The sequence below is a fragment of the Peromyscus maniculatus genome, chromosome 14 (genome assembly GCF_049852395.1).
Source record: "Peromyscus maniculatus bairdii isolate BWxNUB_F1_BW_parent chromosome 14, HU_Pman_BW_mat_3.1, whole genome shotgun sequence".
Taxonomy (NCBI): Eukaryota; Metazoa; Chordata; class Mammalia; order Rodentia; family Cricetidae; genus Peromyscus; species Peromyscus maniculatus.
The window spans coordinates 48,258,553-48,276,380 of NC_134865.1; the positions used below are offsets into that span (position 1 = coordinate 48,258,553).

The 17,828-nt window shown below is 45.2% G+C and overlaps 1 protein-coding gene across 12 annotated transcripts in view; it reads left to right on the forward strand.

Moving 5' to 3' along the window:
- Positions 1-17,828, forward strand: part of Syne2 (spectrin repeat containing nuclear envelope protein 2) — a 320,688-nt gene that overhangs the window by 194,084 nt on the left and 108,776 nt on the right. For all 12 annotated transcript variants that reach the window (XM_076550884.1, XM_015992010.3, XM_076550887.1 and 9 more), the window contains 8 exons: positions 944-1,129; positions 2,773-2,895; positions 4,344-4,526; positions 8,087-8,218; positions 12,067-12,264; positions 12,853-12,927; positions 14,562-14,675; positions 15,553-15,669. In XM_076550884.1, the coding sequence (XP_076406999.1) occupies positions 944-1,129; positions 2,773-2,895; positions 4,344-4,526; positions 8,087-8,218; positions 12,067-12,264; positions 12,853-12,927; positions 14,562-14,675; positions 15,553-15,669 (1,128 nt within the window). The remainder of the gene's footprint in view (positions 1-943; positions 1,130-2,772; positions 2,896-4,343; positions 4,527-8,086; positions 8,219-12,066; positions 12,265-12,852; positions 12,928-14,561; positions 14,676-15,552; positions 15,670-17,828) is intronic.

Genomic DNA, 17,828 nt, shown 5'->3' on the forward strand with positions numbered 1-17,828 from the left:
CGCTTGTTCTTTGGTTTTAGGTTGTTTTGTTTTTGCTTTTTAAGGCAAGGTCTCATGTAGCTCAAGTTGGCCTTGAACTCCTGATCCTCTTGCCTCCACCTCCCAAATGCTAGGGTTAAGGCGTGTGCTACCATACTTGTATTTTTTTTTCATTTTCTTTTCTGTCATCTTAGTGCCCCCCCCACCCCCCACCCCGCTCCCACCCAGTCTCCGTCTCCTTTCCTTTTAAAATTTCTTTAAATGACTGTCAGCGCTCTCCACTAAACACAAGACAGTTTTTCTGGGCATCATAGCAATCCACTGTAAAGCCTGTAGTTAGGATAGGTTGGCAAATCAAAAATTCAAGGCCAGCCTAAGCTACAGAGCAAGTCTCTTACTCATTTTTTTTCTGTTTTTGTTTTTTGAGACAGGGTTTATCTGTGTAGTCCTAAAACTCGCTCTGTAGACCAGGCTGGCCTCAGAGAGATTTTGCTGTCTCCCGAGTGTTGGGATTAAAGGTGTGTGCCGCCGCCGCCGCCGCCACCCAATTTTTATTTCATTTCCTGTTCACTTAGCATAATGCGCCTGCGGTTCACCCCGTTATTACAGCCACCAGTACTTCATCCTTTCCATTGCTGAGTACTGTTCCAGTTACGGAAGCAGCCTGTTTATTCATCCGCCAACTAACAGATACTTGGGTTGCTTCTGTGCATTCGCTGTTGTGTAGCAAGTTACAGGAAAACGTGGACACTTCAGACAACCAGCATGTATTATCTGACAGAGTCTGCCAGCAGATGATCAAGTCAACCCCCATTGACAACAGGGCGCTCATTGGTTTCATTCTGAACACAGAAGTGACCAGGACCTGGAACTTCTGAGACAAACTTTGCTCTTTCCTGGATCTAAACTAGATGGATTCGTTTCATCATCTTGGTGTTTCTCCTTCTTCTCCTTGTTTATCTAGATGGCTCTGGACGATGGTGAGCAGAGGTACAGCCTTCTCCATTCAGTCTTCACGGATCTAGAAGACCTGTCAGTCATTTTTGAAACAGATGACTTAATCCAGTCCCTCCAAGAGTTAAGTGGCCAGGTGGCTGCTTTGCAGCAGCAGATAGAGGAGGCTCTTCCACACATCCAGCAGGTGGCAGACGTGAGTGACTGCAAAGCCGTGGGTTCCTGTTTCCTGTGGACAGCTCATTTGTTAGGTCACAATCGCCTCCCAAATCCTATGAACACATACTAGGCAGATACATTTTTAATTGATGTTATTTTTTAGATTATATTTTACTTTGTGCATGTCCCCATCCTTCACCTAAAAGTGGTCCAGCTCCAACATGAAGAAGAATCCTGATAAATAAGCTTGCTATTCTAATTCACTCTCTGACCCAGTCCCTGGGGTCAGTTCTTGGTTGCTGAATGAAGCTTTTCCAAAGTGGTAGCAGGCCTCTGTGATTTTTGCTGGAATGACTTAAAGAGGCATTCTATAGTTTGGCATAGCTTCTTAAATAGTGAAAAAAATAGCCAGGTAGTGGTGGCACCCGCCTTTAATCCCAGCACTCGGGAGGCAGAGCCAGGTGGATCTCTGTGAGTTTGAGGCCTGCCTGGGCTACAGAGTGAGTTCCAGGAAAGGTGCAAAGCTACACAGAGAAACCCTGTCTCAAACAAAAAACAAAAAAACAAAAAAAAAAAGTGAAAAAAATAAATTTTAATGTAATCTGAGTTATCATAATATAGTTATGTTCCTATAAATAGTTACTGCCATTACTTCAGACTCATTAAGATTTTTTTCCAGTATTAAGTCCAAACTGCTATCATTTGAAGTCTTTAGCCTTTCTACACCATTTTTAAAACCTCCCTTGTCATCCTATTATTGTGTTGTATCATGAGCTCCGTGGCGAGCTCTCAGCTCCGTGGCGAGCTCACGGTTTAATGGCGAGCTTTCGGCCCAGTGGCGAGCTCACGGTTGGTTACTCAATGCGCTTCAATATGTGGGTTTTCCTCACATATTTCAACTTTTTTCCCCTAGCATTTCACTTTAAGATTCTTGGCCCAGTTATGGACGTTGACACTGAGAGAATTAACCATTAGACAAGAGATCTCGTGTTGAACTTAATCTGAGTAGGTCATGACATCACTCAGCAGCGTTCTGCTCGGCAGGAGCTCATTAGGGGGTGAAAACCTTGGGGTTTTCAAACTCCTTGTCAGTTTCTTAAGACTGACTTTATCGTTTCTTTTTTAACTTAAAGTGATGGGAATTTCTAAAATGCCAGACCCAGTTGTGTTTACATATTTAAACACATTCCAAAGATAAATTTAAAGAGTTTGTAGATAACTGAGAGTTTATTTTAGAATTTTATTTGGAAACATGCCAACCTTTGTTCCCCTGAGTAACTGAAACTTGGCCCTATGAATGTCTTGACTTCACAATGCTTTCTAGTGCAGTGTAGACTAACTTTTCTTGCTTTGTTTTTCAAGACAGGGTTTCTCTGTGTAACAACCCTGGCTGTCTTAGAATTTGATTTGTAGATGAGGCTGGCTTCGAATTCTTAGAGATCTGCCTGCCTCTGCCTCCCAGGTGCTGAGTTTAAAAGCATGTGCCACCACTTCCCAGCTAACTGACATTTTTATTTATTAAAAGCCATGCAATCATCTATTAGTTTTTAAGTGCTGTAAGTGGCAAACACCTTTTGGTTAAGTACAAGGATAGAATTAATAACAATATATTATTATATGTTGCGGATTGTTAATGTACAGCATGTAGTACATGAGTGTGTCTGCTTTCTAAACTTCTAGGATGTGGTTGCAATCCAGTCTGAAGTAAAATCAATGGAGAAAAAGGTTGCAAAAATCAAAGCTATCCTGTTATCCAAAGAAATATTTGATTTTTCACCTGAAGAACATCTCAAGCATGGAGAGGTATACACGGACCATTTTCAAAAGTTTTTTTTCATAATACTTAGTGTCTGTCTAAAAATATGTAATCATTGGATATGGCCTAAAATATTGGATTCATTAGAGCAATAATAGGAAATGAGGCTGGGACCAGCTGTATATGCATATGAACATATTTAAAAAATATTTTTGAGATTTTATTTATTTTTATTTCCTGTGTATGAGTGTTTTCCTAAATGCATGTCTATACACCACATGCCCACAGTGCCCTTGGAGGCTGGAAGAGGGTGTTGGATCCCCTAGGACTGGAGTTACAGTTGTGAGCCACCATGTGGGTGCTGGAAAATGAGCCTGGGTGAAAGAGCCGCCAGTTCCATAAAACTGGTTCAAACCCTATTTATAGTGTTCCCTGTGTAACAGGAGTTTCCCTGTAGGCTTGCCCTGCCAAGACCTTGAGCACCTATATGAGTCGGTGAAGGGTTTCTGGCCCAGCAGTAGTGTTTACTGGCTTCGAATGCTTCTTGGATTCTTTTATCTCTGTGTGTTGATACTGAGACCATTAGCTAAGTTATGACTTGTAAAGAGCCAAGCGCAGTATCTCAGCAAATGTGTTGACCTTCCCGCTCAATCTTGTGATCCACAGCAGGCTCTTTGGGGTCAGGCAGATCTGAGTTCTAATCTTACCCCTGCCTCTTGCCGTCTAAACTTAATTGAGTCTTCTCCCTTCTGGGAGCCCATCTCCTTGCCTGTGAAAGGAAGGTTAGCATACTTCCCTTTTAGGGTTAAATGAGGTCTGATCTATGAGGTCTGCTGTAAGGTGAAATTTGGCCAGATACTTCTGTTCAATTCAAGGAGCATTTTTTTTTTTTTCAAGGAGCATTTTTAAAGGACTTTTGCAGGAAATCCTGGGCTAGGTACAGTTGCTTTGGAAAATTCAGGACCTGCCTAGTGACAGCATACAGAACTAAGTCACAATTCCATACAGAGGGGAAAGGAGGAAGGTAGAAACTAGTTTTCTGAATGCTGGTATAGTGTTTGGAAAGTTAGTCTTTCCCGAGATGTTCTTTCCTAAGACCTATCATGCCTTAATAGCTCTTTTAAATCAAAATTAAGAAAATGCTTTAAGGACTGAAACTCCAGGGCTGGAGAGATGGCTCAGTGGTTGAGCATGCTTATTACTCTTGCAGAGGCCCTGAGTTGGGTTCCCAGCACCACATGGCGGCTCCAGCTCCAGGGGCTCCTACCCCCTCTCCTGGCCTCTGCAGGCTCTGCACCTGTGTGCAGCTCCCTTTCCCACACATGCATATACTCACAGTTAAAAATAAAAATAAAATAGTTTTCATTGAAACTGCACATTAAAGACCAACATTAAGTTACAAATATTTTAATTTGCACTAAGTAAACTTGCATGGGCTTTGTGGGGTTTTGTTTCTGTTTTCATCCATGTATTGTGCTTCCTTTCTGCTGTTAAGGTCATACTTGAAAACATCCATCCCATGAAAAAAACTATTGCTGAGATCATGACTTACCAAGCGGAGCTGAGGCTACCCCAGACAGGACCCAAACCTCTGCCTGTGTTTCAGAGGACAAATCAGCTTTTACACGATGTGAAACTGTTGGAAAATGTGACTCAGGAACAAAATGAGTTATTGAAGGTGAGCGGTTTATGACGAGGGCCAACTGACTGTGTGAAAATGTTCAGTGAAAGTTGGTTTGTAGCTTGGTTTCTATTGCTGTGATAAAACGGGCTAGGGAGAAGAAGCTTTACTTGGCTAGCATATCTGGGTCAGAGTCCACTGAGGGAAGCCAAGGATGAAACTACTTACTGGCTCGCTTATACTACCCAGGACCATCCGCCCAGGCTAGACCCGCCCACATCCACCGTCAATCAAGAAAATACCCTACAGACTTGCCCACAGGCCAATCTGATGGAGGCAGTTCCTCAATTGAGGAGAAACTCAACTAGTCAGTGTAGTTTTCAAGTTTAATTGAAAGCAGTTGTTGCCCAAGAGGTGGCATTTGATCTAAGTAAGTAAATAGCTTCTCCACCCCGCCCTACTCCCATATTTCTCCCCCTTGCTCTGGTTGGGCACATTAGCATTCAATGGTCTGTTTAGTTAATACAACTGTTACAGACCTCTGTGGGAGAGAACTCCAGCCCCGTCAAGGCACTTGCAGCCTCTGGAGACTGAAGACTGTAGAGTAAGCATCACATAGCAGTCTCCTTGTCCACCTCGGTCGCTCCCTCCTGCTGTGATTAGCTCAGTGTTCCCTGACCCCTGACAGAGGTAGCCTGGGCTATTTGCCACCTCCGGGAGACTTGTGTTGGAAGATGGAAGAGATCACTAGTGTCAAGGTTTGTCCCTATGGAATGAAGCAAGCGCATGCCTTTAATCCCAGCACTCGGGAGGCAGAGGCCAGGCGGATCTTTGTGAGTTCGAGGCCAGCCTGGGCTACCAAGTGAGTTCCAGGAAAGGCGCAAAGCTACATAGAGAAACCCTGTCTCGAAAAAAACAAAAAAAGAAAAGAAAAGAAAAAAAAAAGAATTTTAGCTTTTGGACCTTCTGTTATTTCTCCATCTTGAGGGTCTCTTCCTGCCTTCTGATAACGTTTTTTCCCATCACTCTCCCAGGGCTCCCCTGGTGAGTTTTGTTACCCCACTAGTCTCAGGTCAGAATCATTGTAGTTTATACTCCGGAGGCAACAGCCACTCCCGTAGAACTGAAATAGTTAAAAGAACTCCACAGGCAAGCTTCTCCTCTTGGCAGAGACGCCCCGCCTCTTGCTTTGGAAAGTGCTGTGTCTTTTTCCTTCTAGAGTTTCCTTTACGTGGACGTGGACATCCTGGCCCTCTAAAGTTGGGGGAGCCTGAACTCCCTGATTTGATGCTTAACAGTCCTCTGACCTGGCTACTGATCGACTGTTGTTGTTTTTCTCCTAATACCCACAGAGGGAAAAATGACTTAGCATTCACTTACCTTTTTAGAAATAGTTTGTACGTGAAGGGAAAAGGATCAGATTTGATGGAACTTGTTTAATCTCTTCTTCCCTGATGGGTTTCTGGTCAGGAAAGGAGAATAACCCTAGCTGTGCTTTAACGTGGCCTCTTCAAGAAGAGGAAAAGGGGGTGATAAAGGAGGGCTGTGTCTCCCTGTTTGCCAAGTTAGGCTTCACACTGTGCTTTGAAGTTTTTTCTGTCTCACTGTGTGGGTGAGAATCACATGTGCCCCTCGTGTATTTCAAAGCAAGGAAGCCATTGGTAATGAAAATTATGAGGATATGGGACATTTCTTTTAGTTCCTACTTGAGATAGGACAAGTGCCCTTCTAGTAGAAAATAGGACAGACGACTCCTGTGGACATAACGGGATGTCACCCATTGCTGCGAGCTGGGGAACAGGTGTGTGCAGCGAATATAATTATTCATTTCTAGCTTGCAGCTAAAACTATGGTTAAATAATGTTTTTAAATACCTAGAAGGATTATGTGTTGGCCAGAACCTGTGTCATCTCAAAGGACATTTCGCTTCCGTATGAAGCATACCAGAGCAATGTCTAGACTTGCTTTTGAAGTCTGGTTTTGTTTTGTTTTGTTTTTTTAATCGCTCATCATACTTGATGGTTTCATCTAGTCTACAAAGAAGTCTGAGCTCTGTTCTCCAAACACTAGAGTCCATGGCATGTTCTGGTTAGCTTCGCCTCATTCTTCAAACTCGTACTGCTCGGGAAGCTTCGGACTGTACTCATGAAGTGTGTGTGCATTACTGACCCTAACGGGGGCGGGGGGTGGGGGATAGGGAGGATGTCCGCACTGGGAAAATACACCATAAAAATGTCAAATACCATGCTTTGTGCATTGAGGATCGGGTCACCATTGTATGTGGAAAGCGCCGTGTGCATTTCATATTAGCGTGCTAAATATATAGATTGGCAAGATGGATCAGTAGGTAAAGGAACTTGCCTTAAAAGCCTGGTGACCCTACCTGAGTTGATCCCTAGAACCCACAGAAAGGTGTAAGGTGCATCTGACACTGGCCTCAAACTCACAGAGATTCACCTGCCTCTGCCTCCCAAGTGCTGGGATTAAAGGTGTGCACTGTAGCTTGAGTTTTCCTGCCTTGCCCACAGTCAGGACAAATCTTTGTCACCCGCCAGTCCCACAGCCGCTCAGACCCAACCAAGTAAACACAGAGACTTATATTGCATACAAACTGTATGGCCGTGGCAGACTTCTTGCTAATTGTTCTTATAGCTTAAATTAATCCATTTCTATAAATCTATACCTTGCCACGTGGCTGGTGGCTTACTGGCGTCTTCACATGCTGCTGGTCATGGCGGCAGCTGCAGTGTCTCTCTGCCTCAGCCTTCGGCTTCCCAGAATTCTCCTCTCTCCTTGTCCCACCTACTTCCTGCCTGGCCACTGGCCAATCAGTGTTTTATTTATTGACCAATCAGAGCAATTTGACATACAGACCATCCCACAGCAGTGCACTACCACTGCCCGGCCCTGAAACTTTTTAAAATGGTGTACATGACATACTAGTAATTTCATAAGACTTAGAAAGTTTGTTAGCATGCTATAAAATGCTTCCCCGAATAAGCCCCCTAAACTAGAAGCACATCAGCGAAAAGAAGCATCTAATGAGACCTGTACCCCAAGCCCTGCTGAGGAGCCCGGAGTCTAGTAGAGCAGGTAGATTAGGCTCCAGCATGGCAAACTTTGCTCTCTAGATTTGTAATATAAATACAGGTAATACTTAGAATAGAACTATATTTGGAATTTTTTATTTATTTAGCATACAAATATAGAGTACAGGGATATTCTGGGGACCTGCAAGATATCTCAGTGGGTAAAGGCTCCTGCTTGCCACGCCTGGCACCCTAAGTTGGACCCACGAATGCGCACGGTGGAAGAAGAGAACTGAGCCCTGCCGGGTGTCCTCTGATCTCTGCCAGGACAATTCCCACTCCCCTACACACACACACACACACACACACACACACACACACACACACACACACACAGCAATACAAAATAATAGAGGGTTTATTTTTTTTTATTAAAAAAAAGATTCTGTTTCCCATTGGAATCTGTACGGGTGCTTCGGCTCTGCATTTTATTGGAACTTACGAAGGGATAGATAACAGATACATAGCCTGTTTATTCCTTAGATGGTAACAATGACTCTTGCTTGCCGGGTGGGTGTTATTTCATAGGTTGTCATAAAACAGACTGCTGAATGTGATGGCGAAATAGAAGATCTGAAGCTGATATTAAGCAAGTCATCAGCTGAGTTCTCCCCTGAACGTGTGTCACGAAAGCAAGCTGCCGACCTGCCTTCATCCCAGGTATGTCTCGTTCCTTCGTCTGTCCGCTCATCCCATAGACTTGGACTTTACCCTGGGGGGTATAGAGTCTTTTGTAGTACCAGAGGGCTATGCCTGACATCTGTTTTCCAACTGAAACTATTTTCTTTCCATTCTTATTTCATGAAATGGTGGTTCTCTGGTGTCATCAATATGCCATTATGACCCCTAAACTCGAGATCTAGTCCCAGAAGCTAGGCAGGCCACCACTTCTAAACCCTGTGGTGGGTGCCCACAATCTCAGCATGGTGCATCTTGGTTTGCATTTCCTCTATGTCTAAGACACTGATATAATTTGGACACTCTCACCTAGTGTATTGGGGTAGAAGTCAGGCAGTGTGGGCTGGCTGGATTTCAGGGGTAATGAAACTCTGAACATTGTCATAATGAAGGATCTGAGATACCAGCCTGTGTTTTTATTGCCATAAAACCTTCTGGGTAGGGCCTTTTCAGTCTTTGGTTTTATATCGGCATCTCTGTATTGAAACAGTGTGATAGGGTCCAAGGACACGAGAGGTGTGTCTTTCCTGCCTTCAATGGGCACACGCAGGCAGTTAATGTGGTTCTCAAAGCAAGGCTTTGCCATCTGCTAGCTGGGAGACCGAGGGCAGCTTGCTTAGCGTGAAAGGTGAGGTACAAGAGGTTTCAGGTGGCACAGCCCATGACCGCTGAATAGATCATGCAGGCCCAGTGTGAGCGGCTCGGTAGGTAGGGTGAGGGTACCAAGTCTCTTCAAACTCGGGACTTCAGAGAGCTTTTGTTGTCTAAGTACAAATAAAGGAAATCACACATAGGACACGTCTTTGGGGCATATCACACAACCCAGGCGCGTGGCCTTTATGAACCCTGGTGGACCAAGGACACAGCGAGAGCATCTGGCTGGTCATGTCAGGAAAGAACAGGCCAATAGAACTGAACCAAGAAAAAACAGACTTCTTCCTTCCAGCTTCCAGATGGTTTGATACTCATGAGGTGAACCCACCACAGTGATTTACTTGAGAGTGTAAGACTGTCCCCTTCACACCTGATAGCTGATCTGTCTTTCCGGGGTGATGGTGGCAGACAAAGTCTGACTGTGTGGACCAGGCCGGCCTCGAACTCACAAAGATCTGCCTGCCTCTGTGTCTGCCTTCCTGAGTGCTGGGAGTAAATACATGAACCACATGATTTTATGGGTGGGTTTGTTGTTGTTTAACACTGCAAACTCAACAAACAGGAAGTTAGGGCTGACTGGGAGTGGGATCTGAGGCCTCGTCAAGGAACTCTTCACATCCTTTCTTTGGTTCTTCCATGCATCATGACTGCTGTATTTCCTAACCAGAGCTGATGTTATCAAGTCACACTGGGCCATTTACAGAATACTGTCTGTGTCATGTATCACTTCCAAACTTCATGTCTTTCCTCAGTCGTTATGCGACACCTGCTTCTTGAGAAAAAAAAAATCTTGAAGAATCTTATTGAAGCATATGAAGACAGCTTACCGGCTATTTTATTTCATGTAAAAATAATGTTTCGTGAGAAAAAGGGGAGAGGGTTGAGCTCGCAGCATACACATTCCTAGAAGTACTTTTCAGTCATTGAACTTGGGACCCAGCAAAATGCTTTATACACCCCTCCCACATTGTCACCAGAATATTAAAGATGCGTTTTCAGGTGTGCAATGTGGGAACTGCACAGGGGGCATTGCCTGTGGTAGGCAAGACCTCTACTACTGATCCCCAACGTGTGTGTCTTCATCAAGGACATCCTTAGGTGAGATTGACATGCTTTTCCTTCCATAAACCACTGGTGTCACCTACCTCCGTTCATCCCTTTGGTGCCCTCAGTGTAAGTGCCAACAGAGGGAAAATGGCCAGTAACTTTTTAGCAACGCTGCGGGGGTGATATTAACCTCGGGGACTGTGGCTCTCAGCTTTGGACACCACTAGGGGCTTCGAGGGCTGTGGATACCCCTGTACAGATGGTGGCTTTGGCGCCTGTCTGTGCCTACATGAAACAGGTCTCTGTTCCCCTGAATTGATTCTAACGGCTGGGGCACTGCTTTTGTTGGGGGCATCCTCTGTTGAAGTGTGGTGTCCGCTGAAAGTGGAACACGAACCATGGTCAACTCAGGGTTAACTCTGCCGGTAGGAAGCTCTCAGTGCGGGCAGCATGGGGGGGCGGGGGTTAGTTTATCAAATGAGTGCCAGAGCCCGTGAGTCATAAGGAAGCCCGCGTTTGGCCCTGAGGCACACCAGCTGCAACCTGACGGGAATCTTCTTACTCTGGACTTCCGAACTCTCTTACGTGTAGTGAAATGTTACTTTTTGGTGTGTAAAAATCCAATGATTTGGGAGCTAGGGGGTTAGCTCAGTTGGTGACTGTGCTTGTTGTGATCCTGATTTCAATCCCCAGAACCCACATGAAAATAAAACAAAGACCGATGTTGTGGCCTGTGCTTGTACTCGCAGCCTGGGGAGGCAGAGGCAGGCCCTGGGCCCTGTTGGCCAGTTAGCCTAACGTACTTGTTGGGGTCCAGCAAGTAAAACCCTGTTTCAAAAAATAAATAGATGGGCTGGGCGTAGTAACACATGTTCTTTTATGCCAGCACTCAGAAGGCAGAGGCAGTCAGGTCCGAGTTTGAGACTTGACTGGTCTATATATACAGTGAGTTCTAAGCCAGTTAGGGATACATAGTGAGACCCTGAGGGGTTTTTTTGTCTGTTTTGTTGTTGTTTGTTTGTTTTTAAGGATGGATGGCTCTGAGATTGACCTCTGGCACATATGTGCACATGTATCTATGGAATACATGTATACACAATTTAATGACCTTATGAATATTGAAAAGAGAGATTTGGGGGGATGTGTTAGAAACGTGTGTGGGGGGTGGTTCTTAACAGACACACACACACACACACACACACACACACACACACACACACACACACACACACACACACACAGAGCAAGCAAGCAACTCTGCACTGGGACTACAGCCCAGGCAGGGAGAATTTTTGAATGAATGCAAGCCTCCTAAAAAGGAGCTCAGGCAAAGGGTGCTGGAGGATCAGAGTAACTGCCCGGCACAATTCCTACTAAATCTAGGATTCTATAATTCCATAATCCTAGTAGGCAGACAGTGGGCTTTTCCAAATCTAGGAAAACTAACTTGTACATATTAATAATGGTTCCTGAAGTAATATTATATAGCTTGAAATCATCTGTCCATCATTCCCAGAGTAAATTTCAAATACATTATTTTAGTTGATTAACATTTTTTAGGCTGCTTGGAATGTAGACAAAGTAAACAAATTTAGTAGTATCAAAGAACCTTCAAAGGCAATAAAAAATTAGGTATTTAATTTTATTTTGGGGGGGTTCTCGAATGTTAGTCTTAAGACTCTCCTGGGGAAACATGGGAACATGTATCTGTAATATTCTGCGTGAGAAATGGGAAGTATGTGTTCATCAAAGTGCGGGCTTGTGGTTCTCGGCGCTGGGGATTCTGGTTCTGTGAGTCCTGTGGTTAGTTACTATGGCACTGGCTCCCCGCCCTGGCTGCACATCAGTCACCTGCTGCTGACCTTGTTACAGGTTCCCATGCTTTCTTCATTCCCCAGAGCCTCCCGCCTTACAAGGTCTATGAGGGGTTAAGTTAAGGAACCCTACAGGTTATAAATCCTACACAGGTGCTCTGGCCGTGCCAGCCAGGGCAAGGAGCCATACTGTACCAGTAGCCTCGGACCACGGCAGCAAGCGTCCCTGGTCCTGAAGAAAGCTGGCTCCTGGGAGCATCCAGAGGCTGCTCCGATTTCCCACCAATGATGCCCACCACCACTCTTTCTGAACAGGGGAAGATGGAAGGGTTGGAAAAGCAGATTCTGAATCTAAACCAGAAGAAGGACGATCTGCTGGTGGGCTTGAAGGCCGCTGTCCTGAACCTTCACGAGCACCTGAAGCAGGAACAGCAGGAAGGAGAAGGAGAAGAGCTATCCTCAGCCCCCTCGGAAGAGGGCGGAGTCCCCGAGAGGGGTGCCCCGGACAGGAAGGTAGGCGTGGCTTTCGCTTAGTTCCGATCTCACATTCCAAGGGAGAGTTAATGGGTAACTTTCCACCAGCCTGAGGTATCGCTGCCCACAGTAAAGGAATTTTTTAAGTGGAAATACTCCGCTTGAGGTTGTTTACTAGTGAGCACACATCCTCAGGGCGTGTCTGCTCTGGACCCAACCCCGCATTCTTATACCTGAGTTAACCTAACGACACGCTTATGAAATTCCACGCGCATGTGGGAGGGAACCACCTTTGAAGTATCTGCCTTAGAATAGTAGTCACCCCATTGCAGACTCAAAAGTGGTCCAGCGTCTTTGAGCACTCTGAGTCCACATCAATGTAGTGCACTCCGGTTGTTTGGGGGTGGGGCCGTGGGGATCATGCAAATGAAAAGGATTCCACAAGCGAGATGAGATGTTTGGCTAGGAGACCTGAAAGGCACAAGGCCCAGAGACTTCGGGCCGGGCAGGCGTGGGTGGACATCTTGGACAATGTATAAAGATTTAGTTACATAAAAATGCAACGAGGCCAGGATGCGATGCTAGTCCACAGCCTGACTGCAGGTGTTCTTGTGCTGTGTCTTTTAGCTGAAGAGAGCAAGCTCCATGTCTTTCCTGCCAGTGGTCAAGGAGGAGGCGGAAGAAAGCTCTGTGAAGAGTGAAGTAAGGAAAAACAATTTTCTTTTTGTGTTTCTAAAAAAAATATTTATTATTTTTTAAATTATCAGGGGTGGGGGAGTTTACATACCCATGACATGAATAAAGGTACCTTCAGAGGCCAGGGGGGCCTGATCCCCTGGAACTGGAGTTACAGTAGACCCCAGAATGGGTGCTGGGAATCAAACTCAGTCCCTGCAAGAGCAGTACATACTCTTGACCATCTGAGCCATCTCTCCAGCTCCCAGGAAAACAGTTTTCTTGTTAAAACTGGCTTGGCCAGATCTCTAAAGGAGTGTCCAAGAAAACAAATGAAAACCTAAGGCTTTTAAAGATAATGTTGATTTGTTTAAATTAAGGCTGAAGTACTTATTCGGTTATTAGTATTGCTAAGTTTATCTGAACCCACTTTGCCACAGATGAGTGGGATAAATGTAATTCAGGGTGCTTGTTTGGTGTAAAGGAGTCCTCTGTTGCGTTCAGACTTCTGAGTGCTCCCCTGGAGCTTGGAGAGGATGCGGTTTGGTGTGGGTTTTAGCCGATAATTGTTTTGCTTATTTGAGGTAGGGTTCTGTTTTAGAGTGGTGTCGTCAAGGACAGGCATTGTGTGTGCAGCTAATAGAGCCGATTCTTACTGTATCGTTGTAACTGGTTGAAAGAGACTTAACCTTGGTACCAATTTCCGTTTCATACTCGAAACACAGCGTTGCACATCTTACGCTCAGTGAGCTGGCGCGGCTCGTAGGTTATAGGACTCGGTCGTGTATGGCCACAAGACAGTTTTTTGCTCATTTCGTAGGTTAGTTCATGGCTCCGCTGTCCCATGGAGTAGACCTTTTGTCCTCCCGTGAGTCACTAGTACACAGTGTAACTGAGCTGGAGGGAAGGACGACAGTGTACTTTGTACTCTGACCACCAGACAGCTTCCACTTCACAGTCTAATTTTATGGTGGAGAAACTGCGAGACTGGAGGAAGACCCAGGGCCCAAGCTAAGAAGACACATACATGTTTTCATTTCAGACACTTACATGCTTCTGAACTGATACACGTAGAGAATTTGTCTTCGACAACAACAACCAAAAATACATGTTCATCAAGTTGCAGGAGCGTTTCTGACGAGGAAAAATTACACCATTTAAGATTACATTTACCAAAACAGATTGAATTATGAAACGACTTTGATTAATCCCCTTTGTGGGACATAAGCTTATTACTCCTTTTTTTAAAAAACAATGTATTTATTTAATATCTGTGAGTGCTCTATCTGTATGTACAATCTTATGCCAGAGAGGGCAACAGATCCCACTATAGATGGCTGTGAGCCACCATGTGGTTGCTGGGAATTCAACTCAGGACGTCTAGAAGAACAGCCTGTGCTCTTAACCACTGAGCCATCTCTCCAGCCTCATGCTTATTACTCTTTAGTAAAGAAAATTATGGGTTGTTTTAGGCTCAAGAAAAGCATCCACCTTTGGAGTCGTGATTTAGTGCAAGAAGTATATGGAACCTGGGGTAGGGGGAGAATAAGGCCTGTGGCAAAATCGCCGGATAGGTTGAGTCTTGTTTGAAGGAGCCGAGTAGGGCTCCAGCTGTGAAAAGGAACTATTTCCCTTTGCTGACCAATTGACCACTGTCTTAGGATGGACATAAGAGAACGGAGCCACCCTGTGCATCCTGGTCTCTTCTCTGGAAGCACAACCAGGACCTGGAGGAGGAGGATGGGGCGTCCTCATCCTCCGCCACCATCGTGCAGGTAACTGGGGGAGTCACCGTGGGGGTTGTCAGAGCCCCTTATTGCCTGAGTTTTCTTCCCATGCTCCTCTTTGTTCGCCTTGCCCTCAGCATCTCCGAATCTTCAGGATGGCCTCTAGGAAGACTAAAAATAAGAGCTAGCAAATCAAAGGATTTGTTTGAAAGAATGATCAGATCAGGACATGCTTCTGGCACATCTTTTTTTTTTTTTTTTTATGAAATTGTACATACTTGGGACATACAGCACGATGCTGTGAAATACAGGCACACTGTGAAAATGCTAAATCAAGTTCATTCATATAGGCATCACCTGACATATCTATCATGAGTATATTTGAGAACACTTTAAAAATCAATAATTTTTAAAAGTTAATACTGTGTGGTTATTCAGATTGCCTTTCCTTGCCTAGTCTGTCCTTCCTTCCTTCTTCCTCCCTTCCTTCCTTCCTTCCTCCCTCCCTCTCTCCCTCCCTTCCTTCCTTCCTTCCTTCCTTCCTTCCTTCCTTCCTTCCTTCCTTCCTTTCTCCCTCCCTTCCTTTCATTCTTCCTTTCTCCCTTCCTTCCTTCCTTCCTTCCTTCCTTCCTTCCTTCCTTCCTTCCTTCCTTCCTTCCTTCCTTCCTTCCAAAAAGCTTCTTATACACACATGGTTGACATACTCTCACACAGGTACACACCCACACACATAACCATAATAAGGTAAATAAGCCTTTTTCAAAACACCACAGCAAAAAGCCTTTGAAAGCAGCATCTGCAATGAACTTACCGATGTCCCTGACTTGAGAGCGAGCAGGCAATCCGTAATTGAGCAGCTGAGGAAGAGAGTGGCTCCCTGGCAGCAGGGGAGAGCCTGGCCAGGAGCTGATTCTTCTCTCCACAGGAGGCAGATGGGAGAATTAGCACCTGTGACAGCTCCATGGCACACATTATCACACCAGACTCGGGAAGCACTGCGCAAGGCCCAGAACCTTCCCCGAGGCCCAGCCGCACAGCAGAGGTAAGACCCTGCCTGTCAGTCGCAAGCCAGCTGCTCAGACTCCCAGCCCGGCGGCACCCACAGTTACCCACTGTTATCCGACTTCTGCGATGCTTTGTGTGCTGAGCCAGGAGCCCCCGCGAAGGCCAGCATCCACTATCCCACTGCAAGTTTTACCATCTGCTATTTACATTTCCCACTTGTCCGTTGGTTGTCAGCCTGAAATAGTTGTTGCGTGAACAACTGAGTGTTTATTCTGTACGTACAACACATGGACACGGAGAAAATGGAGAATTGCACATTATTGATCAAGAGCCTCTTCAGAAAAGGCATTTATGGTCTCTGTTGCTTAATCGTGAGATTATAAGAGGCAAGTTAATACCTACGTTATATTTGTAAAGGAGGATCAGATTCCGAGGGTAAACTACAGGAACTACGCAAGAGAATAAGGAGTCGCCCCAGAACGTTCCCTTCCAACTTCCTAATTTAAAACCCACCACACTCCTTAAGAAGGGTTGCCGCGGGGCGCTGTTCCTAGGCCAGACCTGCTGCTGGAGTGGACCTGCTGTTCCAGGGTCTCCCTTCATAGCTCCCGAAGAGACCCAGGGGCTTTTGCTGTGGTTGGTTGGTTTGTTTTCTTATGGGGAGGTTATGCTTACATGTCTTTTCCCTCAGTCTTTTGTCTGTTCTTGCAAAAATGAACCCTGGTTATCAAATTATCATTCCTCTTTGCCCCTTTTCCAGTCATCCTCCATCTCTCTAACAGTATTGTCCAGCAAGGTGACAGACATCGGAGGGGTAGACTCACTGGCAATACTGGCATAAGTCCAGGAAGATTGTTGGCCTGCTTGTTTTATGGCTGTTTGATTTTGCAAGCCAGATTTGGTCTGGGTTTTTTGTTGGGTTGATTTGGTTTTTAGATTTATTTATATTTATTTTACATATGGGTGTTCTGCCTGCATGTATGTCTGTGCACCACATGTGTGCAGTGCCCTCGGAAGTCAGAAGAAAGCGTCAGACCCACTGAAAATGGGAATTACAGAGGATCGTTAGCCACCGTGTAGGTGCTGGGAACTGAAACGGGGTCCCCTGCCAGAGGAACAAATGCTTAGAAACACTGAGCCACCTCTCTGGCCCCTGGTCTGTTCTTTTTAAGACAGTTAAAAATGGTAGGTAGGGCCAACAGGATGGCCTAGTGGGTAGGTAAAGGTGGTTCCAGTACAACCTGGCAATGTGAGTTCAACCCCTTAAACCCATATAAAAGTAGGAGAGAGCCAGCTCTGCAGAATTCCATACACTTCCTAATTCCATACACTTGCTGTGGCATGTTTACCCTCCACAATCTGTGTGTGTGTGTGTGTGTGTGTGTGTGTGTGTGTGTGTGTGTGTGTATGAGAGAGAGAGAGAGAGAGAGAGAGAGAGAGAGAGAGAGAGAGAGAGAGAGAGAGAGAGAGAACCTATATTATAGATAATAGATATACGGACCTTTTATATATATACATGAGTGACTACAGCTTTGACTATGTTTAGCTCTAGTAGAAATTATGTTAATGTGTACTTCTCTTGGTATGGTTACTCTGTAAGGTCTTTTATCCTGAACATGGCACCACTGAATAGAAAAAAGGGAAAAGAACAGAGTACCACAAAATAGAGGGGATCCTTGCAGTGAACCACACACTGAGGTTTTTATGTTATCTTTCTTAATCCACACACCAGCCGTGTTAGGTAGCTACCACTGTTAACCCACTTGACAGATGGAGATGTTGAGGCTTAAAGCCATCAAGTCTCCAGGTCCTTATAGCTACTAAATGCCAGGGTTAAGTTTGAGTCCGGCTCTTTATGCCTCCTGATATAGAATCTTGAGTGTTTAACTATGTGGCCGAATGACTGTCAACTGTGAATTAAATGCTTCTGTTTTCTCCTTAGCAGAGCTTCTAGGGGGGCTTTGGTTGGTTGGTTGGTTGGTTGGTTGGTTGGTTGGTTGGTTGGTTGGATTCTTGGTTGGTTGGATTCTTGGTTGGTTGGATTCTTGATTGGTAGGTTTCTTGGTTGGTAGGTTGGATTCTTGGTTGGTTGGTTGGTTGGATTCTTGGTTGGTTGGTTGGTTGGTTGGTTGGATTCTTGGTTGGTTGGGTGTTGTTTTGAGATAAACTTGCTGTATATCAGGCTGACCTTGGATG